Source organism: Embiotoca jacksoni, unplaced genomic scaffold, assembly GCF_022577435.1.
Source record: "Embiotoca jacksoni isolate LCO1_2020_lvr unplaced genomic scaffold, fEmbJac1.0.p SCAF_59, whole genome shotgun sequence".
Classification (NCBI taxonomy): domain Eukaryota; kingdom Metazoa; phylum Chordata; class Actinopteri; family Embiotocidae; genus Embiotoca; species Embiotoca jacksoni.
The window spans coordinates 1,574,320-1,598,804 of NW_027185413.1; the positions used below are offsets into that span (position 1 = coordinate 1,574,320).

Below are 24,485 nucleotides of genomic sequence, written 5' to 3' on the forward strand. Positions count from 1 at the left end.
GTGTGTGTGTGTGTGTGTGTGTGTGTGTGTGTGTGTGTGTGTGTGTGTGTGTGTGTGTGTGTGTGTGTGTGTGTGTGTGTGTGTATTAGGTACAGAGGAGGAATGGCGTGGGCCTGACCATCTCATATGGGGTAGCTGTGTGATCCCAGACTGACCTCTTCATCATCACCTTCATCACCCGGCACCACTGCCTTCATCTAAGTCAAAACCTATTTTGTCATTTTTCCACCTGCTGTTTCAATGCAGAAATCTGGAAGCATGTTCAAAGTATACATAAATACCAAATGCAATTGGGTTTTTTTTCCAGTCCTGGTTGAGGCTTTTCACCTGTAGTATCTCATGACCCTCCACTCCATCCCGGCTCTGTGCTTCAGCTCTACATTTATGTTCTCTGCTTTAACTGAAGGTTTTACATCAACGTTTGTTCGGGAGATGAAGCACATAAAACACAAAGCACCCAAAGTTGAGGAGTTCAGAAGTAAATGGACGGATAAAATCAAACAGAATACTTTTTATATTCAGTGTAAAATCCTTTGCAATCAGTTCCCGCCCGAGCGTTCGGACCCACAAATATCACAGACTCTTTGCAGCTGTGTCAGGTTGAGGTCAGTTAACTCATCCTGCTGAGGATATTTCACCACATGTTACCAAGCCATCGCAGAAGCTTCACATTTGACCGATTAGCTGTTTCATCTTTTCTCTCGTAGAGAGGGACCACCACTCTGAAATAACGTCAAACTGTGGCGGCCGAGGAAGCTGCAGTTCTTGTGGGTCACCGCTCAAAGTAGCCAATTAAATACCGCTAAGTATCAACAGCCTCAACAGAGGGCACAAAAACACGTTCATCAGTGTGGCGGTTTGAGACAACACTACCTGTAGTGCTACACAAGTGAGTGTACTAACACATAAGAGTACTGTATGTGAGTGTACTAACATGTAAGGGTACTATATGTGCGTGTACTAACATGTAAGAGTACTATGTGCGTGTACTAACATGTAAGAGTACTATGTGAGTGTACTAACATGTAAGAGTACTATATGAGTATACTAACATGTAAGAGTAATGTATGTGAGTGTACTTATGTACGTCATTATGACGAGAGATGTTTCACACCCCGGAGAGGATTTTTCACTTGCTGTGCATTAAAAAGGAGGTTTTCTTGATCATGTAAATAACATGCGAGTACTGTATGTTTGTGTACTAACATGTAAGAGTACTGTATGTGAGTGTACTAACATGTAAGAGTACTATATGTGAGTGTACTAACATGTAAGAGTACTGTATGTGAGTGTACTAACATGTATGAGTACTGTATGTGAGTGTACTAACATGTAAGAGTACTATATGTGAGTGTACTAACATGTAAGAGTACCACATGTGAGAGTACTAACATGTGAGAGTACTATATTTGAGTGTACTAACATGTAGGAGTACTATATGTGTGTACTAACATGTACGAGTACTGTATGTTAGTGTACTAACATTTAAGAGTACTGTATGTGAGTGTACTAATGTGTAAGAGTACTATATGTGTGTACTGAGGGAAGTCGACCATTTCAGGCTGACCAGGGGTCAGAATCCTCAAAGCTTCTGCTCATTATGATGAGAGATGTTTCACACCCCGGAGAGGATTTTTCACTTGCTGTGCATTAAAAAGGAGGTTTTCTTGATCATGTAAATAATTTACTCCTCATCTAAAAGATTTGTGCTCCTCGCTCCATGTTTGCTTTCTTTCTTAGTTTTCCCGTAAACCACCTGCATTTTGAGGATGAACCTAACTGTTGATTTTAATATCCCAATTACTTTTCATATCTCTGTAGTAGACCAATTCTTTAGCTTTCTTTTGAGAGTGACATGATCACCTGTTTACTCCTTTATATGGACAGACAGCAGCTTAGTCTAAATGTGCTGCTGTATGCGAGTTCCCGATGTCATGTCCAAAACTCTTAACGTCTCATGTCCAATTACTTTTCAGCCTCATCTGTTCGAGTGTTACGTGTTAAAGTAGGGGAGACTTCTCAGTTTTCGCTCTCTTAATGTAAACCTATTCAATTCAAGCTGAGACGTGGCACTTTAGTGTAGAATCCAATTATTTTATTTCTAATGGAACTTGAAGAACAAAAAAATATTTTACCGTCCAAACATTTATGGTTTGAATTGTAAATCCAACCTGATGTACTTTCATATTCTAAAAAAATCCTCGAAGATGGACTTTCTCATTCCTCCAACACTCGCTGTCTCTGCTCCACTTGACAGTTGCCAAAGGAAAGTAATACACATACACATTAAGCGCACAATTACACACATAAAACTTTACAAACAACAGTAATAAATTCATTGAAGTCACTGTCACTTTTCACAACCATGTTTCTGTACAGTAATGCAAGCAGTCCTTCTCCGGTCCTCGTAGTCTGGTTGTGCCTTAAATGTAAGAGAGGCATCATCTTGTAAAAATCCTCATCTTTTCACACACCAATATGTGATTTGCAGGTCGAGATTTTCTTACTTTGGACATATCTTTTGTTATAATTTCTTGTCACTCTATCGGCTGAGAATAGAAGATGCTGTTTATCTTCTTTGTGTCTTTTGAGTTTGAGATTGTGAATACATTGTGTCAATGAATACTTTAAGTGTCTGAGTTTCATGTTTTCTTGTTGTTTTTTTATGGGTGTGGAGTGGCTAAATAGTGTGCTATCACTGTCCAGTTGGTAACGACGCACGCAAACACACACGCGCGCACACACACACACACACACACACACACACACACACACACACACACACACGATAACAATTAAAGACAGGCCCTAAGTGAGGGGGAACAGGCCATCTTCCTCTGTAAATGGAGCGTGATTGAGGTCATTCACATCCTGAGAGGAAGATCTCTTTGTGTAGTGTTCTTTTTTAAGATATTTACAATCAATAGTGTTCCATTAAATGCTACAATTGAAAATCAGTCAAGGATAACTCCCTTTTAATTTTGAAAAAATATGTGACATTGGGAAAGAGAAAAAAAGAGCATACAGGTACAAGAAACAATATCCTACAAAACGTATTAGATTCAGGAAGTTCCCAATCCAAAGTGCAATGATTCCAAATTGAATCTGATCTTGACTTTGCTTTTGTAAACCTTCCGTGTTTGTTTCCGACCTTGACGGAAAAAAAAATCCAAAGTCACACACACAGCAGCACTCAGGGATTGCACGCTTTATTGAAGATCACCGGACTTTCATTTTTTCAATAATACATGACTGGAACGCAAGGCAAACAAACTAATAAATAGAAAAAAAGAGCAACTGACACAAGTGAGGAAAATGGCTGTCTTTGAGAGTCCCGCTGAGTGGTGACGTTCTACACCTAACATGAATGTCTGAAATTAGGACTAAAAGCACAAATCTGTTCCAAAACTAAAGCTAAAGTATCTTAAATAAATGAAAAGAGTTGATGTCATAAAGTGCACGAAAACTAAAAAGTGCCCCGACTGCCGTGAAATCATGAGGAAACACTGAGTGTACGTCGAACGCAGTCGCTTCATAACACGCTGAACCTGAATCTGCTTTTCACAAAACATTTCTTCCTTCAGAATGTCTCATATTTCATACGTCACAGCTCGGAGCTTTAGAGGACGGGTTTTTCTCAAGTCTAGTTTAACACACTACTCGAAAAATTCCTGAAGTGAAACAACATTCGACCTCTTTGGCGGAGCTTCCAGAAGTTGTCACGGCAACGTGGTTCCTGGTCACCGTTGGTAATAACCTCCAGCAGCGACTGACTGAATCTGAGCAAAACACAGTCAAATTTATGGGACGCTTCAACTTCAAACTTCTGCTCTACTGCTCGCCGGATCATCATCTCACCGGCAGATAAACTTCATCCAACAGCCGAGTTGACTTGAACACAACTTGAGAGAACTGACACACACTCATCCACACAACACACTAACATCGTCCTCTACAAAATCTGTCACAATATATCACAAACCTTTTTACAAATAAAAGCTTTAAGGATTTGTAGGCGTCACTAATGTTATAAATATGATCGGCAAAAATACAATACAATAAATCTCTTTTTGTAGGAATTGAGACGGGACATAAAAATCTGTAAAAATCCTCACTTCACCTTTGGGGTTAGAATATCAGACTCTTTCACGAGTGCTAGTTCGGCCAAGTTACATAAATCCAAGAAAAAGCTTCCGTCTGGACTCGTGTGTACGTTAACGCCTCCGAATCTGAAACAGCGTGGTAGCAGTGTGGTGCCTCGACATTAATGGAGTGTAGCTCACCAAAACTAATGTCATAGCTAGTAGAAAAAAAAGTGACATTATTAAAAACAAGCTTAGTTATGTGTTGATCATCAACAGCTTTTCGTCAAAGGACTCAAATGGTTTTCAGTTCGCCGACAACAACGACATGGAAACCTGGAACATTGAACATTCAACGCTTTTCGTCGACAACATCTCACTCTGGCAGCAACTTTCAAAGTCTGACCTGAAACCTTTGAAGTACACGATTTGTCATTTTAAAAGGATGCAAAAAATGCAAAGTTATATTTGCATATATAGTTACTCACACTAATAAAAAAAAATAAAAAAAATCAATAAATATCAATAAATAGTATTACTTGCGTTCACGTCTACAAATCAAGGTGCCGTAAATATTGAACGTAACGAGGAATGCTGCAGGTTTTGACATGTTGCTTTCTGAAGTTCATTTGAAACATAACATGGCAAAAAACAGTGGTACAGGTATAATTACAATTATTATTCTCACTTATTACTGTGACCCACCCTCTCCCTTCCCAGGAATGTATGTTAAATCAACCAAAGCTTTATGTTTAAGGAGAACGTGACATTATAGGCAGTTCCAATCTGTCTCAGACATCAAAGATCCGTTCCACCTCCTCTTTTCTCTTCTTTTCTTTCTTTCTTTCTTTCTTTCTTTCTTTCTTTCTTTTCTTTTCTTTTCTTTTCATGTTGCATCCGGCAGAAGAATAACACTTGTGACCCATTTTGGGTTCTAACGCACGGTTTGGACAAACACTGCAATAAACACTGCTGGCTGTTTAAAAACAGGACCGTTTCAGTTTTCTGGGTAAAAGTAAGGAAGCGACAGACGTGGGACTTCATTTTGGCTTTTGAAATTGCTGTCGGTTGATGTCGTTGTTCACTCCTTCTTCTGATTGCTCGATAGGGACGCCTCCCATCGCTGCGCCATGGCGTTCTGTCGTCGAGGCACCGAGGAGAGGGAAAGGGGGAACTGGAGGGGAGGGAAGATTCAGCTGAACCACTGGAGCCAGGACACGTGGGGTAAACAGATGGTTTGATGCGTGGATGGATTATGGGATGGATGGAGAGAACAGAAATGCACAGAGGATGGGAGGGTGGAAGAAATCATTGGATAAATTGGATGCAGGTGTGATGGGTCGATGACAAAAATGAGCCAAAGACATTTGCTGAATTGTGAACTAAAGGATTAAAAATGGAATCAATCCAACTGATTCACAAATCAGAAAGTTCACAATTAATAAAGGTAGCAGATGAATGAATGAGTAAAGGAAGAAATCAAGAATTTGAACATTTTAATAGGATTTTCATGCAAGGTATGTATGTAATTAGATAGAGTGAATATTGCTGTAAGTACAGTGCATCCGGAAAGTACTCACAGCGCTTCACTTTTTCCACATTTTATGTTACAGCCTTATTCCAAAATGGATTAAATTAATTTGTTTTCCTCAAAATTCTACACACAATACCCCATAATGACAAAATGAAAAAAGTTTGTTTAAAAATTTTGCAAATCTATTGGAGATAAAGTTTTAGCTGAATTTCGGGAGCAGGACCACGCCTCAACCACTCCCCCACTTCCGGCCACACTCCTATAAATATCCACCCACTCTAAACCTCGGCCTGTTCACGTTTTCTGCATCCGGAACCAGACGCCACGCAGAAGGAAAAAACAAAAACAATCTTACCTTGGACCAAACATGGATCTGCTGTTCCTCAGCCCGTCTGACGACAACAACGACGATTGTTTTGCCTTCACACAGGCCACCCATGCACCCAAGGGAAGCCCTCGATCTGCTGCCCTCTCCAAAAACCCCAGGGTTACCCACGAGACGCCGCCACCGGGAACACCCAGACAGCACAGCGGAGCCAAATCGCCGATCTCCAACAAGCCGACCAGCTGCATCCACCAGAATCCCTCTCTCCGTTCAATCCTTCTGTACGAAGGTTCCGATCCACGGCCGTCCTCCAATAACTCACTCACCGGTGACAGAGGGAGACCTGCCACCCCCAGACGTAGTCAACGGAAACGTAAGTCCCCTCTCTCTTCCTCCGCTCGCCCCAGACCCAGCGCTCGGGAACGAGTCTCCGACGACTCCGGCTCCCCAGCGCGCCGCGCTCAAAGCCTCCGCCACCGCTCCCGCGGTCCAGCCAGGTCCCCCGTCAAAGACGCACCGGCCAAGATCTCCGACCGGACCGCAGTCCGTCAGCTAAAAGCGTTAAAAGAGAAGGGGATACCTCACCACCGCTCCAACAACAAAGCAAAACTGTTCCAACTCCTCACAACTTTCCAAAAGTCACGTCAGGCAAAAAACACAGACGTACCTCCATCCAAAACACACCGGCGTAACGTCAACGACAGTGACGTCACCATGCACCTCCAAGCCCCACCCTCCCACCCACCCACCCACAAAGTTCCGGGTTGCCAGGTTTTGCAGCGCGCCATCTCTCATCTCCCTCCACTTCCTCCGGCAAACTCACCTTTGCACAGCGGCACCGGGATGCCACCTCTTTTCCTCTCTTCAATTTCCACAGCATTCCATCCCACCTTCTGGCTTGGATTCATTAGTCCGTACTACTGCTGTTCTTCCACATGCCCCTTTTTTCTGCCCTCTACTCTGGCACCGGGTTGCCAGGTCTTCTTTCCTCTTTTCCCCCTCTCTCATCCATCCACAGCGCCCATCATCACCACCGGGCTGCCAACTTACAACCCTTCTGCCCCCTTTCCTCTGGCGCCTCCAGCGACCTTCCCCAGCTCAACGAGGGCCGCAGTTTACCCTTCTACCATGGAGATTCCTGGCACCGGGATGCCAGTCCCTACTCCTTCTTCCCCTACCCTCCAACCATCCGATGCTCTCTTTTCTGGCTCTGCGCCACCGCCCCCCCCCTCCCTCCCCATTCTTCCAACCCAGCAGTCCCACGGCCACACTACCGGCACTGAGATTCCAGCCCCCCTCCTCCCCCTTCCCCTGCTCCAACCACACACCCAGCACTTATCCTTGGTGTCAGCGATTCCTCCACCCATCATAGCTGCCAAAAAACAAACAAACACACACAAAAAAAAAACTTCTCCTGTCTCCGCGAACTTCCGCCAACAGATAATCTCAGGTAAATACGTTGACTTGGCACAACTCATCCTCCCTCCCCTCCACCAACACGCTGAACCTAGGGTGATCGATAGCCATGAGAGCCTCATTATCATGCGTACATCAGCGCCAGCTCGCTCCAAAGAGCTCACCCCGCCTGAGTTCGCGTACGCTTTCTCCCTGTATAGAGATGTCCCCTGCACCCCCTACTCAGCTAGGAGGACAGAGTTAGATAATTACCTTTCCATAATCCTGGACCTAGCGCGGATCAGGCCAATACCACATCCAATTTGCTTCAGAAGCCGCAGCCCGTCTCCTCCAGTTCAACCAGGCCACTTACTGGGGTACCCTCAACCAGGAACTCTACTGCCGCATTTTTGCCGCCCGTCCAGCTCTCCCCTGCAAATTATGCAGCGCCCCTTCCCATCCCGCCTCCGCGTGCACCATCCCCATCCAACCACGTCCCCAAAGCCAACCTTCAGCCACCACTCACCTGACTTCCTAGTTATAACTCCTCCTTTATCACCTCCAGCCCACGGTCTCTTGACCATGAAATCAGTCTTCACTCAGCTTGGCGTCCCTCTCTCTGAAGAGAAAACAGAAGGTCCTTCACACTTCTTGGAGTTTCTCAGGATTACTCTCGACACTGTCCGGTTCCAAGCTTCTTTGCCCGCGGAGAAACTCCACCGCATCATTCTCCTCCTACAAAACTTTCTTCTTACTCCCTCTTGCACCAAACGACAACTGCTCTCCCTCTTGGGACATCTGAACTTTGCCTTGCGCATCATCCCCCAGGGCCGCTCCTTTATTTCGTACTTGCTTTCCCTCGCATTATCCACACCCTCACTTATCGATCCAGTCTCCATGGATACCCCCTCCAGAACAGAGATGCAGATGCGGCTGCACCTCCTCTCCAACTGTAACGGTATCACCTTCTTTTACAATGACCAACTTTCCAAACCAGAAGGCATTCAGCTCTTTACCGATGCTGCTCCTTCCACCAGTTTTGGGGGCCACTACGGTAGAGGATGGTTTTCAGCTGAATGGCCCATCGAGTTCCGCAACTTCCTCCAAGGCTCCCTCCAATCATCTTCAGCAGTCCACGAAATATATTCGATCGTTATTGCCGCTCTCCTCTGGGGGCACGAGTGGCCAAAAAGGTCTATACTCATCCATTCTGATAATATCGCCGTAGTCGACATCATTAGCGAAGGCAGAACAAACTCTCCCACGATCATGCCATTCATACACCGTCTCACATGGCTGTCGGTCACTCATCAATTTATTCTCCGAGCTAAACATGTTCCTGGCCACCATAACTCCATCGCTGACTCTTTGTCTCGCTTCTCCTTCCAGATCTTCAGAACCTTAGCTCCAGACGTGGAGGAGAATCCAACCCGTCCCGCCATTTTCAGACTTGACATTCCTCGTTTGAAACGAACCATCTCAAAACTCATCGCTCTTTCCCAACAAGCCATCGTCAGCAGCTTAGCCCCCAGCACTCTTTCTACTTACCGGATGGCCTGGAACTCTTTCCGCTCCTTCCACGCCATGTTTAACCTTCCGTTCCCTTCCTTCGACGTGGCCTCCGTATGCAGCTTCATCTCCCATGTCCACTCAATTCTCCACATCGAGATACCTACCATTAAGATTTACCTCAGCGGTATCAACTTCTTTGCAAAATTACTCACTGGCTCCCCCTGCTCCCCTGCAACGCTCTCCCAGTCGTCTTTACTTATTAAAGGCCTTCAGCGCCAAACACCTACACCGACTCCTCGCCGTCTCCCGCTAACCACTGATCTTATTTCTCGCTGCATTGCCACCCTTTGTTCTAACCACTTTTCCGCCCACCTGGCGCGCACTCTGGAATCCATGTTTCTACTTGCTTTCTTCGGTTTCTTGCGATGCTCAGAATTCGCTTCTTCTTCAGTCAAGTTTAACCCTATTCTCCACCCTTGCGTATCCGACCTCTATCCCATCTCCGAAGATTGCTTAGGCTATTCGCTCAAATGGAGCAAAACAAACCAGGTCAGCAACCCAGTTCCCATATTTTACTTTAAACTAAATTCATATCTGAGCCCCTATGAACCCCTCATACACTATCTTCAGCTCAGGAAAACGCAGCAAACTTCTTCCCCTGAACTGCTGTTCATCACCGAAACAGGCCAAGTTGCCAATCGGTCCTGGTTCCTTTTACACTTCAGAGTAGTTCTAATCACCTCGGGGATTAATCCTGACTCCTTCTCCGGCCACTCCTTTCGCATAGGGGCAGCCACCACTGCGTCAAGCAGAGGAGTCCCAGACCACCTCATCAAGGTCATGGGGCGGTGGTCTTCCCAAGCCTACCAACTTTACACCCACCACAGCTTCAACGACCTGCACAAAGGGCAGGCAGCCTTGCTTTCTTAAGATAGCTTCTTTTGGGGATCTGCAAGGCCCGGGAGCCGCAGTGGATCCTCGACTAAGCCTTCCCCCAAACTGCGAAACTCTCACCCTGGCTTAATCTCCCCCAATCAATGAAGGTTCGCCCCCAGCCGAGGCGGGGTCCTAGCTAGTGAATTGGAGATGAAGTTTTAGCTGAATTTCAGGAGCAGGACCCCGCCTCAACCACTCCCCCACTTCCGGCCACACTCCTATAAATATCCACCCACTCTAAACCTCAGCCTGTTCACGTTTTCTGCATCCCACCCTCCCTCCCTCTTGTTAAACCGTTTCACTTATGGTTATCATGTTTCACAGACTTTATCCTTCCGTCCCACATGGAGATCTCGGGGATCTGCAAGGCCCGGGAGTCACAGTGGATCCTCGACTAAGCCTTCCCCCAAACCGCGAAACTCACCCTGGCTTAATCTCCCCCAGTCAATGAAGGTTCGCCCCCAGCCGAGGCGGGGTCCTAGCTAGTGAATTACAAATAAAGAATGAAAATATAACACTTCATCAGGTTGGATGGGGAGCGTCGGTGCACAGCCATTTTCAGATCTCTCCAAAGATGTTCAATCGGGTTCAAGTCTGGGCTCCGGCTGGGCCACTCAAGGACATTCACAGAGTTGTCCTGAAGCCACTCCTTTGTTATCTTAGCTGTGTGCTTAGAGTCGTTGTCCTGTTGGAAGATGAACCTTCGCCCCAGTCTGAAGTCCAGAGCGCTCTGGAGCAGGTTTTCATCAAGGATGTCTCTGTACATTGCTGCATTCATCTTTCCCTCCATCCTGACTAGTCTCCAAGTTCCTGCTGCTGAAAAACATCCCCACAGCATGATGCTGCCACCACTATGCTTCACTGTAGGGATGGCATTGGCCAGGTGATGAGCGTTGCCTGGTTTCCTCCAGACTGGACGCTTGGCATTCAGCCCAAAGAGTTCAATCTTTGTTTCATCAGACCAGAGAATTTAGTTTCTCATGGTCTGAGAGTCCTTCAGGTGCCTTTTGGCAAACTCCAGGTGGGCTGTCATGTGCCTTTTACTGAGGAGTGGCTTCCGTCTGGTCACTCTACCATACAGGCCTGCTTGGTGGAGTGCTGCAGAGATGGTTGTCCTTCTGGAAGGTTCTCCTCTCTTCACAGAGCAATGCTGGAGCTCTGTCAGAGTGACTATCTGGTTCTTGGTCACCTCCCTGACTAAGGCCCTTCTCCCCTGATCGCTCAGTTTGGCCGGGCGGCCAACTCTAGGAAGAGTCCTGGTGGTTCAAACTTCTTCCATTTACAGATGATGGAGGCCACTGTGCTCATTGGGACCTTCAATGCTGCAGAAATTTTTCTGTACCCTTCCCCAGATCTGTGCCTCGATACAATCCTGTCTCAGAGGTCTACAGACAATTTTTTGGACTTCATGGCTTGGTTTGTGCTCTAACATGCACTGTCAACTATGGGACCTTATATAGATGGTGTGTGCCTTTCCAAATCATGTCCAATCAACTGAATTTACCACACGTGGACTCCAATCAAGTTGTAGAAACATCTCAAGGATGATCAGTGGAAACAGGATGCACCTGAGCTCAATTTTGGGTGTCATGGCAAAGGCTGTGAATACTTATGGACATAGAATTTTTTTTCATTTTGAATAGATTTGCACAAATTAAAAAAAAAAAACTTTTTTTCGCGTTATCATTATGGGGTATTGTGTGTAGAATTTTGAGGGAAAAAAATGAATTTAATCCATTTTGGAATAAGGCTGTAACATAACAAAATGTGGAAAAAGTGAAGCGCTGTGAATACTTTCCGGATGCACTGTCAGAAAAATATTATATAAATGTTCCATATTTCTATATAAACAATGAATCATTTTAGAGCCTTTTAGTGTTCTTTAGCATTTAACAGCTTGTTTCTCCCAAATTCTCCCAGCGGTCATTACCGATCAAAGGCCTTACGTCAAATTCTTCAATATCCTCTCCTGCTAAAATACACCCTTTGTTCGTAACAGGTGTCCTATAAATGTTTGTATTAGAGAGTATAATGGGGACTCAAAAAAGGAACTCTGATGTCCCCATTGATGTCTGAGTTTAAAAACATGTTTCACCAAAGGAGTGTTGTATCCATAGTAATGCATTTATTTAGCCATTTGTTTACATATACATATCGATTTTCCATTAACTTCTATACTGAGGCTGCATAATGCAATATTGTCTCCTAATAGAGAGCGTAGATTTTGTGTGTATGTGTGTGTGTGTGTGTGTATGTGCTAGCCAACCTTGTGGTCGCAAGACAAACTGGATCGTTCCATTTTGCGGGTCCTGGAGGGGGACGAGGGGGAGGAGACCGATCTGTCCGGAACATCTGGTACTGGAATGAAATTGAAGGGAACAAAATGACTGTTACACTGTCAAGACTGAAATGAAAAAAAAAAAAATCTCATTTTAGGGTGAAAACCAACCATCATCTGAACATTTATGATACTGACCTGAATATAGGACCACCCGAATACTAAGATATTCCTCGCTGACACCAGTGTTCTATTTGCAGTGTAATTCTTGGCTGTCTTGGCTAAAATACTTTCTTCAACGACCGTTTCTGCGCTAAAGATGTTGGGAGAAGCTTTAAACTTATTTTCAGTCATCATGAATTTATTTCCTCTCTGGCAACAAAACATGAGCCTTACAGGAGCGTTCAGAAACTCTTCTCTGGACTGACAAACTTGTGTGGGTCTGACTCACTCTGAAGGACACACCATAAACAGACTAAAAACACATTGAGGCTACAAACGACCCCCAAGGCATCACTCTGTAGAAGACCAGGTTTCACTGGTTCTCTGACTGTTAGATGATTGTCTCATTGTCCAATTTTTTTCTGAATTCAGTTTCCAGGGAAAATACTGCCTTCAAGTTCTAGGCTCCAAGGCAACACAATATATTTAATGTTGCTATTTTAAATCAGAAATTGTAGATTAACTGAATTAGGACAAGGGGCAGTAAAATGTGCCACCATTAATTGGCCTCAGTGAATCACTTGAACGGAGTTACAACACAACAACAGAGTTTCTGTGTGTGTTCAGTTGTTTCCTGATTGGTCTCTCCAGTACGTACCGCTGTAGCTGATGCTATCGCTCAGTCCCGGGGACACCAGCACGGTGTCGTACCGCTCTCGCCCTCTCTTCCACTCCTCCTCTCTTCTCCTCCTCCACATCTCCTCCCTCTGCCTCCTCCACTCTTCCTCCCTCTGCCTCACCATCCTGATCTCCTGCTCCACCAGCGACTGGCTGCTGAGGGAGCGGAGCTTGAAAAACGGATTGGATAGAAACGTGCTCTCCTGTGTTTCCACGGACATGGGGGCGGAGCTTAGGCAAAACTCGGAAGCGCTGCGAATAATCAGATTGGAGGTTTCCACGACGATGACGTTGGTGGAGGGCGCCACGTCCCGGCCGGCCGGCCAATCGGAGAGGCTGCCGATGGCGGAGGAGAGGATGCGGTTTCTGGAGGAGGAGCAAGAGGAGTCGGGCTCCAGGATGATGACGTTATTGGCTGTCATTTCATGATACACGGATTGGGGGAGGGAGGAGGAGCAGGACGGGGATGGGGAGATGGACAGAGTCGGGGTGCGGCAGGCTGGAGGTCTGGGTGGAGATCGTCCTATCTGCAGGTTGGACGGTCTGCAACACATTAAAAAAACAGATTTCATTTTGGGTAATTCATCCTTCTGAGTGCTAAAACTGTATTAAATCTGTTCTGATGGGGAATATTTAAAATCTTTAAAGCTTAAGTCTTACTCATTTTTTTAGGTGAAAACAATGAATCAAATCTTTGTGTGCAATGTGTGACAAACCGAAGCAGAATTGTCATCGAACTCTGCTCTACAAGGCATTTAAGACTCTATTAACTCACTGTTTTGTCTTTCTGGCTGCAGGCAGCTGTTTTTTTCTTTTGCGTGAAAAAAGCTCTGAGAAGCTCCCTGAACACTTCCTGCCCATCACCAACCATCAAACAAACAAGTAAACAACCAAATGGAGCATAGTGGAATTAGCAACTTCAGAGATAGAAGGAGAATTCACTGAATTTAGATGCTGACTGATGTTTCTCTGTTGGATGTGTACATAAATGTTTTAGCATCACATTAACTTTAATTGCACCCTTTCGACTTGTTAATATAGCAATGGTCTTTTTCGGCTTGTTGTGTGGCCCTCATGTGGTCATCAACTTTTAATGCAGTTTTAAGGGTGTTTAACAGATGCATCAGAATTTATTTTTGCTATAATGTTTGCCAAAGCAATGTTACACCTCAATGATGTGTCATCGTTCTACTGCCTCCAACTGCCAGCCAAAAAAATAAAATAAAACTTTGTCCTCATGGTTATGTTTTTTTCCACCGATTTAGGTGAGTCCGAAAAAGCATGTTATTTAGTAGAGCCGCTGGGTTGTAATATTGATCTTTGTCCAATTCCAAACCTATGAGTTAAAACCATTAAAATGCTTTATGTAATCTTGAGTGTGCTCATGGTTCTGAGAATCACCCTAAAATTCTTCATCTAATGAAAAAATGTCACTGCATTCCTGCTCGCACGTTCTTACATTCCCTGAGTATCTCTCAATTTGGACATTTAATGAGCCCTGACAATACTGCTGAGTGGGATTCTGCAAGCCTGAAGAACTGATTGATGCTGCTATATAGTTGTAGCCTCTGTTTATCGTACCTGGATATCGTCAGGCCCTGTGCTATCATCCCCCTCTCCCTGCGGTGCCGTTCCTCTCTCTCAAGAGTCAGTCGGATCTCTCTCTCTACCGCAGTCTCTGACTCCTCCAGGGGGCTGCGGTATGATGGGTCATCCAGACCTGAGTCCTCTGAACTTGGGGACAGCGTAGAGGACAGAGGAGGGTCCCTGTGCACGGAGGGTTGAATTTCCCTTAAAACAGGACAGGAGTAAACCTGGCGTAAGTTGGGATTTGTAAGACTTACAAACCAACCATCGCACTGTGGTTATAATGACACAATAACAAAATGAACTGAGCATGCGACAGTGTCTAAAAACACTCCAACACTTATTATTCTTCCTTTTATGCTTTCAGTTGGTGTTGGGACACCATATAGTTACTGGTTCTGTAGCATGACAAAGTCTTTGCCTGTAGTAGAAGAAATGCAATATGAAGGTGAATTCGCTTCCATTACATCTTCAACAGTTCAACATCTCAATGTACTTCTACGTTTTTCATGGGCAAACTGTAAAATCAACTACACCTTAAACCACTTAATCCAGAAATTTTCTCATAATCAATACTTATTTTTGGACATTTTCATGGAAGCAGGTGAAACATTATGTTTTATGGTCAGTCACCGATGCAATAATGTGTTGGTTACTGATTTAACATATTTCTCACATGAAATTCTTATATATCCCAGTTGTTAACACATACAAATCTGCTCTATCACATTCTAGTGTGACTATGTTAGACATTATAAACCTATAAAACACTAATGTTAATAGCCCACTGAGGGCAAAGGCAAAAAGAAAAACCTTCAACATACACCGATCAATCACCTGCCTGATATTGTGTCGGTCCCCATCCAAACAGCTCTGACCTGTCGAGGCAGTACTGTTGCTCAGGAGTGGACATGGTCTACAATACTGTTTAGGAAGGTTGTACATGTCAAAGGAACATATCAATATTTCCCAGGTTGAGAATTTACTCGCGGTGGTGGGTGGGAAGTCGCAGCATTCGGCAACCGATGGTGTAACTTTGATCCCTCACTCAGCCACTGACAGACATTTGCTTATTTCTCCAGCAAAAATATTCCATTTATGTTATTTACTGAATTTATGAACACCCGTTTCTTTTCAACTTAGTGTGAGAGTCACTGCTGCATGTTTCAGGCATTGACGTTTGTCTCCTCTGATCTCTGTGTGTTTCACGAAAGGCGGAGCTGAACACCTGCTACACTCACATGGTGCACAGCTGACACAGGTGGAGAGAAAGCTCTCCTTGAGTGCTATATCTAAATTTGTCAGAATAGTCGAGGCTATCTAAATCTTCCATCCTTTGTTTTTGCACTTTGAGTCTGCCACAGAGGCGAGCAGCCCGGCTGATGGTCCATGGCGTTGCAGATAGCTTCACCAACGGTAGCAGCCCTCCCCTGGGGCTGTTGAGCAGCTACTGACGCTGTTCTCCAGTAAGCCTTTTTCAGGGCCACCGGGGACAAGCTTGCAAATCACTCTTACCCCGGAGGTTCAGCCTGCCAGATGTGATGCCAAGGTTATCTTCCTCTCCAGCGCACCCTCCATCCTGGTCCATGCAACCTGCTGCCACATGCTCACCATCCCGCTGGCCCGCTCTTCCTCGACTCCTTGCCCACACCTCCTCCAGGATTAGATGGTGTCTCTATGCGAGGTTAAGAAATGGCTCCCGGCCCTGCCTGGCCAATTGCCACTGCGCCCACCAAAAGCCCTGTGTCTCAGCTGAGACTCTGCTAAGTCCAGGCCCTCCTTTCGTCCGCACCATGATGCCTGCTGCCACTCAAAGGTCCTCTCTTGTGCGGGTCGCTCTGAACTCCTCATCAAGGCTGAGAAATAGGAGCTAGAGTTTGTTGCTCCTCCATCTGCGGAGGTAGCTGCTGACCTTCCTCTTCAGGCTCACCACTGTTGACAGGGTTAACTCAAAGACCTTACCTAGGCTCATGACTGGTTTCTCGGTGATGGTTTCGATTGCCAGTCCAGGAAGAAGTGAAACTTCTCCGTCACTTTCCCCCTCTTTAACACCCTATCCCTAGATTTGGCTGGTTCAACTCAACTCCTCTTTGCCCGGGAGATGAGCTGAATCAAAATGTGTTCATATTGTGGCAATTCGCTCTCAAAATATAACACTTTTTGTTAGTGCAATCCATTTCCATGGCAACATATGGGGTATGACTAAGAACTGGAAAACAATCAGGTGCATGCATATGTTCAGGATTATGCAGGGGACTATTATGTAATATATGCAGTGTTCACTACTCCAGGAAGTGGTCCGACCCTTAGCAACGACCCAGCAACAGAGAGGATTTGTTTCACATTCAGGTTGTCGCTACTTGAGAGGCAGCAGCTTATTTTCTCACGATTTTGAAAACTAAACTGCTTGTCGATGTATTTTTTTCATTCAAATTTGGTTGGGAGGTTTATAAAACATTTTTCTGGGAAGATCTTAAAACTAATTTTAATTTCTACATTGCATGGACTTTAAACTTCTATCAGCACTCAAGAGCTGAGTCCCAAAAAAATTGGGAAAAGCGACAGCCAACATACATGTCCTACCTGTGTTTGAGTCGGGGGCTGCGAGAGGGGGGGTACAGTGAAGTGTGGGTGCCCTGGAAGCTGCTCTGAACTCTCAGTCCTGGTTTGGGGGTGGGCTGACCTCTGACCTCATCCTCCATCTTCCTCCACTGCTGGCGCGTGGACAGAAAGTCCACGTGCTCACTGGACACATTTTCACTCTGAGTCTCCTGATGCACACAGAAATCTAAAGGAACCTAACGAAAAAAAGATCATACTTGGGATTAAGGTTAGCGATCTACCACTGAACAGACATTAGAAAATATTCTCTCCTGGAGAACACAGACATACAGTTCCACTTTGAAAAACAACGGTTGATTATTATTAGATGGAGGGAGAATATATCCTTACAGCCTGCGAAGAACTTTCCAGAGCACCACAAAGAATGTTAATAATCAAACATTAGGGCTTTTACAGAGCCCCAATTAAACCATAAAGATGAAATCGGTGGTCCATGATGAGAGAATTTTGTTAGTTTTGGGAAAATGTCAATTTATTAACATAAATAACACAATATAATATAATATAATATAATAACATAAAACTTTCCATTTAGGTTCAGGATGAATCTCAAAGTTGTTTATATGTGAATTCATGTGGTTCTTTGTTGGTTTCCTCTGAGTGTTCGAGGTAAAAAAGTAGATTTTCTGCGGACTATCACACTGGAAGACGTAGTAAAAAGCTGATCGTGGTTCAAACCAGGGATGCAGGCGCATGTTTTTCTGGAGTCTCTCCAGGGAGACACTGATAGCACTGCGCTGCACAGATGACAAAGGACCAGAAATAACACATTTCTAAAAAAAGGAAGCAAGAACGAGAGGTACAAGACTATCAGTCCTCTCCCACCTCCACACAGCTGGCCAATCACAGCTGGCCAATCACAGCATGACGTTGGTGTGAGAGTCACAGAGAACAGTTGACAGAAACATGACTCTCTGTATCTGAAGGTTTTAGGCTGCGGGGATCCAGCGGTTTCTGACGTGGTTGATTCAGGTCGTAAATACCACTTCACCACATATCTTTTGGAATGGATTTGAAATGTCTTTTACTTGTTTATAAAGCTTTAAATAATCTTCCTCTGCTTTTCTTTTAAATATTCCTCGTGTTCCACCATCGGTCTGGTGAGAGCGCCTTCCTCTTTTTATGCCCCTAAACTGTGGATCTCACTGCCTTCGGACATCAGAATCAGAAGCTCTGTGAGTGAAAACTAAAGACATACATTTTTAATCTGGTTGTAATAGTGATGTTTATCATTCTGATATAAAATTTTGATTATTTTGATTTTGTACACCTGTCGATTTGTTTGGATCTTTGCGTGTTATGTGTGTATGTTGCTCTGATGTGAAGCACTTTGGGCTGCAGCTTGTTTAAAGGTGTTGTATACATAAAGCTGAGTTGAGTTTAGAGCGCTTTAAGACTCATCCGTCATATTGTTGTGTATTAAGAAAGTGGGACCCATTTTAAATGATTTTTAACTCCCTCTATAATATTCTTGGTAATTCTCATGTAGAGTAGGTGAATTTTTTTGGGAGTCTAAAGATTGGAAACACCTTTCCATTCTTTCTGTATTTTTGATGTTTTCAACATTGTAGAACAAAACATTCAAGCTAGTTTCCTCCAAGCATCCACTGTTTGCCTTGATGACAGCTTTGCACACGACTGCCAATTGAACCAGCTTCATGAGGTCGTTTCAGTGATTGTGTTTTGTTTTTTCAACCTGGAATAGTGTTGAAGGGTTAACAGCCTTGTCCTGTCTGGTTCTCTGGTCTTTTTTAATGTATTGGGGTTTCATGAATTGTGTCGTGCAAAAGTAGTGCTGGTATACAGCAAACTGCCCTATTCAACCATTGTAGTGGTCCAAATTATGGCAAGAACCGCTCAACCAAGTGAAAGAGACACAACAGTTAATGAGTATTTTAACACATGAAGGTCAGTCAGTCTGGAAAATTGTTATTCTAGATTTTCGGTTGCAGCCGCTGTGTACGTCTGTGGCTACCACCATGAAGCAGGGAGGATGAGCTGTGATAGTGTGGGGAGACCAAGGCTGGAGATTTGTGAAGAATTTATGGCAACATTTAACCAGCATGGCTACCATAACCTTCTAGAGCAGGCCTGGCCAACCCGCGGCTCCCGAGCCGCATGCGGCTCTTTGCCTGGTTTCATGCGGCTCTTTTACGTTCATATCAACATTTGTGTTTGTGTTTTTTTTTTTGTGCGTGTTCGCTTCGCTTGAGTTCAATATGGTATTTTCGTCAAACGCGCATGCGCATGAGGTGAAATTCCGCAAAGCAGGAGGGGCAAACCCATTCGAGTAAACAATTAGTGTCAATTTCGCTCTCAAAATGGCAGGAAAAAATGCACAGCTAAACGAAAATATGAAGATGAACACAGGACGTTTTTAACAGAGTGGGAAAGTTTATATTTTTTTGTTGAACGTAATGGCAAGCCATTCTGCCTGATATGTCAGACGTCATTAGCGCATTTCAAAGCTTCAAATCTTCAGCGCCACTTCAGCTCACTCCATGCTAACATCGATAAGGAATTTCCAAAAGGTACTGAATTTCGCAAGCACAAGTTGGACACTTTGAAAAGTCAGGCAGAAAAGCAGGTACAGTTTTTCCAAAAAATTACAAAGCACTCAGAGACTGTCACGCTTGCATCGTATCAACTGGCTTGGAACATTGCACGGGCTAAAAAGCCATTTAATGAAGGGGAGTTCGTTAAAAAATGCCTCAGTGACGTTGTTGAAATCTTGTCTCCTGAAAACGACAAACTAAAACGAATGGTATCAGATGTCCAACTGTCCCGCCACACTGTTGAACACAGGATATCGGACATTAACACGGCTATTGAATCACAGTTGCACTCTGACCTTCAAGCATGTGAGTATTTTAGTGTCGCATTGGATGAGAGTTGTGACATACAAGACGAGCCTCAGCTGGCAATATTTGCACGGTCTGTGTCAAAAGATTGTGTGATCAAAGAAGAACTCCTTGATGTTGTGCCATTAAAAGACAGAACCTGTGGCATAGATGTGAAAGAAACAATGATGGCTGCATTTGCGAAAGCAAATCTGCCCATACCGAAGCTAACTGCAATAGCCACGGATGGAGCGCCAGCCATGATCGGATCTGTGAACGGACTTGTGGGGCTGTGCAAAGCTGACCAAACATTTCCCGAGTTTTGGAATTTCCACTGCATCATCCACAGGGAGCAACTCGTGTCTAAATCATTGAATTTAGACAACGTCATGAAGCCTGTGATGGAAATCGTCAACTACATCCGCACACATGTGCTTAACCACAGGCAATTCAAAAATCTCATCGCTGAGCTGGACCAAGGACTTCCAGGTGACCTGCCGCTGCACTGCACTGTGAGGTGGCTGTCCAAAGGCAAGGTGCTCGCTCGCTTCTTTGAGCTTTTGGATGCCGTGAAACTGTTCATGGAAGAGAAGGACAAGGACTATCCCGAGCTCTCGGACGTCGAGTGGATTATGGATCTGGCCTTTTTGGTCGACATGCTGTGTCACTTGGACAGACTGAACCTGACCCTGCAGGGTAAGTTAAAAATGCTGCCTGACCTGCTGCAAAGTGTGTTTGCGTTTGTCAACAAACTGAAGCTGTTCAAGGCGCATATTCAAAAGGGAGATTTAACGCATTTTCCCACTCTGCTAAAAGCCAGCGGGCAAGTCACCAGCGCCGCCCTGAATAAGCAAAGAGCCAGATATGCAACACTGGTTGAAAACCTGCACGAAAGCTTTGTCATCCGGTTCCGTGATCTACAACTGAAAAGGCCACAGATTACGTTCCTCGTCGACCCATTTAATGCGGAGACGGACTGTTTGAAAGCCCCGCTAGTCACAGATGAGGCTGCGGCTGAGTTGGAGATGATCGATCTTTGTGAGGAGGACCAACTGAAACCTGCTTTAAGTGAAGGGACCATTGAGTTCTGGAAAAGTGTGCCAATGGAAAAATACCCCAATGTCAAACGGGCTGCGCTTAAGATACTGTCAATGTTTGGGTCAACATACGTCTGCGAGTCTGTTTTCTACCCTGAAACACGTGAAATCAAAGCATCGATCTGTTCTGACTGACACCCATGAGAAAGAATTGCTTCGAGTGGCAACAACAGAATACAAGCCAGATTTGAAGAGGATTGTTCAAGGCAAGGGATGCCAGAAGTCGCACTAAGCAACATGCATAGTAAGTGAAAAACGCTGTTGTAAATTATTATGTTTTTGTTTGTGGACTTTGTTGAACTGAGAGTTTGTGTGTGTGAGACAGTGCACACAATGTTCATTGTTGAAAATGACTGGCCTGTGGTCTTAGTACTGTAGGAGTCAATTTCTGTCATTATCATGTTGGTGTGTGACATGATAATGTCACACAATAAATTTGGCTGAGCAGAGGTGTGTGTATAAGAGGAAGGGATGGGGTGATGTTCATGTGTGCCCATGTGTATGATGTGGCTCTTTGCGGTAACACAGTAAAAAATGTGGCCCTTAGTCTCTGACTGGTTGGCCACCCCTGTTCTAGAGCACAAGGACCCCCAAACTGATAGAGAGATGGAGCAGGGACCCCATACTATATATATTGTATAAAATTGTGTTTTATATGAAACTGGAGGAGTGCAGGAGGCTTGTAGGGACAGGTCCAGGCTAGTGTTGCGCTGTGAGTGAACTGGTGTCCAGCTTGAGACAGCTTGAGAGAGCTGAATGTGTGCATTTCTGACTGAAAGATAACATCTTCTGCCTCCATTTATCCATTCGCTACAATATGTTGGATTCATGTTAATGTGTATTTAAAGACATTTAAATTTGTGGATTTTTTTTTTTTTTTAAAGAAAATAAAATAAAAAAAATGGCACGTTGTGTAATCAACTAAAAAATTCACCTCTGACCTAGGGGTCGCGGATCCCCTGTTGAAGACCTCTGTTCTAGAGCAACACACGATCTCATTGGGTATGAGTTAAGTGGGGTAAATCATTTAATTTTCAAAAGGACAGGCACAAGCTGAGCCGGGTTCTGTCCGAGGTTTCATCCTGTTAAGAGGGAGTTTTTCTCTCCTAGCTTATGTGAGAATTGTTGAATTGTTGGGTTTCTCTGTGTGACGCTTTACTGTGTTAAGTGCCATGAAATAACCAGTGTTGTGATGTGGCACAAATTCCTTTTCCTGTTTATTACAAATTTCCCATATGTCTTATTTCATAGTTTTGATGTCTTCAGTATTGTTCTTCAATAGAAAACAGTAAAAGAACCCTTGAATAAGGTGCTATTTCCAAACTTTTGTCTGACATTGCACAATGTACCACAAATATACACTGTACATCCTCAGGTGAACTTCTGTGAGTATACAGTTGGTAAATATCTCTTGTTTTTTTATGTTTTAAATACATGTTGCAAATGATTTAACTATAACAGGTACAAGAACCACAGAAGTAACAGTGACCTGTGTGCCAAAGCTACAGAAGCCTAATTCCAAGAAAAGGGTCCACATACCTTCCTGTCGGGGATCGAGGAGCTGGCTGTGGAGCTGACGGAAGGAGACCGCAGGAAAAGATCCCTTCTTGACCTCATTTGCTCGTCACCCTCTTCCCTGCATCCCTTTCTCTCCTCCTGCTCCTCCTCTACCTCTTCCTCTCGCTGCTTGTCTGTTCGGGTTTCTGCTTCTACATCATCCTTCTCTTCTCTTCTTCCTTCCTCTTCGCCGTATGTGCCCTCAGGAATTCCTCCACCTTCTTCTACCTGGCTGGTGACCTCAGAGGGTGCAAAGGCTGCCCATTGGTCCTCCCCGGCATCGCTGTCTGAGTACACGATAGCCAGCTCTGCTTGGAGGCAGTCGCTAAGGTGACCGTCGCTAAGGTCATCTCTGTTGCCAAGTTCGTAGCCCCAGGCCTCCGGTAACATTACCTCTGGAAGACCTGAGGAGGTGACAGTGAGGGTATCCAACGATGAAGGACACAGTTGACTCTCAGAGATGAGTAGATCAGAAATAGCATTTTCTTTCATCTCCCCCACTGTTCCTCCTGTCCATCTATCTTCCTCTTTTGTGTCTCCTCTTCCATGATCGTCTCCCTCTTTTTCGCCACTCCCTCCGTCCTGCCCGTTCATGTTTTCTCTGAATTCATCTTCTCCCTCCAGCTCTCTTGGACCCCAGTCATCGGTCTCTGCTTCACTTCTGTTTCCATCTTCTCCCTCGGCCTTCCCTCTACCTTCAACATCTTTTTCAATTTCTTCTCTTCCTTCAACTTCTCCTTCTGTTTCTCCTCTCCTTTCTTCTTTTCCCTCCATTTCCCCTCTCCCTTCATCTTCTCCTTCTGCTTCCGCTCTTCTTCCATCTTCTCCATCCTCTTCTCTCTCCTCTTGTGCTTCACTTTCACGTCCTTCTTGTCTTCCCTTCTCCCCTCCTATCTCAAAGACCAAATAGTCACACTCATCTCCTTTTCCATTTTCTCCCTCTGCAGCCTCTTCCACCTCGTGTACCCGTGGACAATGGAGTTCCTCAACTTCCTGGCTATGGTAGCAAAATAAGTTGTCTCTTTCCAGGTCTGTTAGTGGTGGTGATGAGCTTATCTCCATGGTAACTGGATCCACGGGCTGTGTAGGAGGGAGACAGTCGTTGACAGGGCTATTGTTGTCGGAGCTACTGTTGCTGTGGTTACAGTCTGGTAGCTCAGGTGTTGTCCTCCTTAGCCCAGCTGTAGCTCTCTGTAAAAACAAACATGTCATGTTAATATAGATTAATCACTAGTATATTTTAAACTTTTTCTGATTTATGCACATAAATTGTTTTAATTTAGGAGTTCAAATGCAATGATTAAGTTTTTTTTGTGTATGTAGAAATAAAACATTTCAAAAGTACATAAAATAAAAGACTGAACAAGTACGTAAAGTTTTTGATCGAATGTTTGACTTATTTCATAATATTGACTTTATATCAAGAACTGAACAAGTCAAACTTTTAACTTAGTATCTTATTGTTAAAACTACTCATACATCAAATAATATGTTATACTTTTGATGCACTTCCTCTAAATGATTGATTCAAGCATTAAACACGTTTAAAAAAAAAAAATCTAAATGTGTTAAAATTATGACTCATTATGTATCTCATTTGCCTGTATTAAATAGCAAAAATTAGAAATTACCATCTTGTAATATTAACTTAGAGTAATCATGTTAACATCTCAAAGACGTGACTTGTCATCCCACAAATAAAATGGTATCTCAAATGTTTGATTTGAATTTCTAAAGCTGCACTAATGAAGCAGCAAAATGCATTGTAACAGATGTCACTCATAGCGACTAACACTACAGAACATTCCCCCAAATCTGCAGCTCCCCTCAGATCTCCACTGTTTCAGTTGTTAAATTCATTGGTTTGCTTTTACAGCCAC

General features: G+C 44.3%; 1 protein-coding gene across 4 annotated transcripts in view; it reads right to left on the reverse strand.

Annotated features, from left to right (window-relative positions):
• Positions 1-3,193: 3,193 nt before the first annotated feature.
• LOC138212716 (cyclic nucleotide-gated channel beta-1) overlaps positions 3,194-24,485 on the reverse strand; it is a 35,840-nt gene continuing 14,548 nt past the window's right edge. For 3 of the 4 annotated variants that reach the window (XM_069173211.1, XM_069173208.1, XM_069173210.1), the window contains exons 2-7: positions 22,588-23,796; positions 17,073-17,287; positions 14,484-14,693; positions 12,883-13,445; positions 12,051-12,142; positions 3,194-5,256 (exon numbers count right to left, since the gene is read on the reverse strand). In XM_069173211.1, coding sequence (XP_069029312.1) covers positions 5,164-5,256; positions 12,051-12,142; positions 12,883-13,445; positions 14,484-14,693; positions 17,073-17,287; positions 22,588-23,667 — 2,253 coding nt within the window. In that variant the 5' untranslated portion in view covers positions 23,668-23,796 and the 3' untranslated portion in view covers positions 3,194-5,163. The other variant, XM_069173209.1, reaches the window with a different exon arrangement.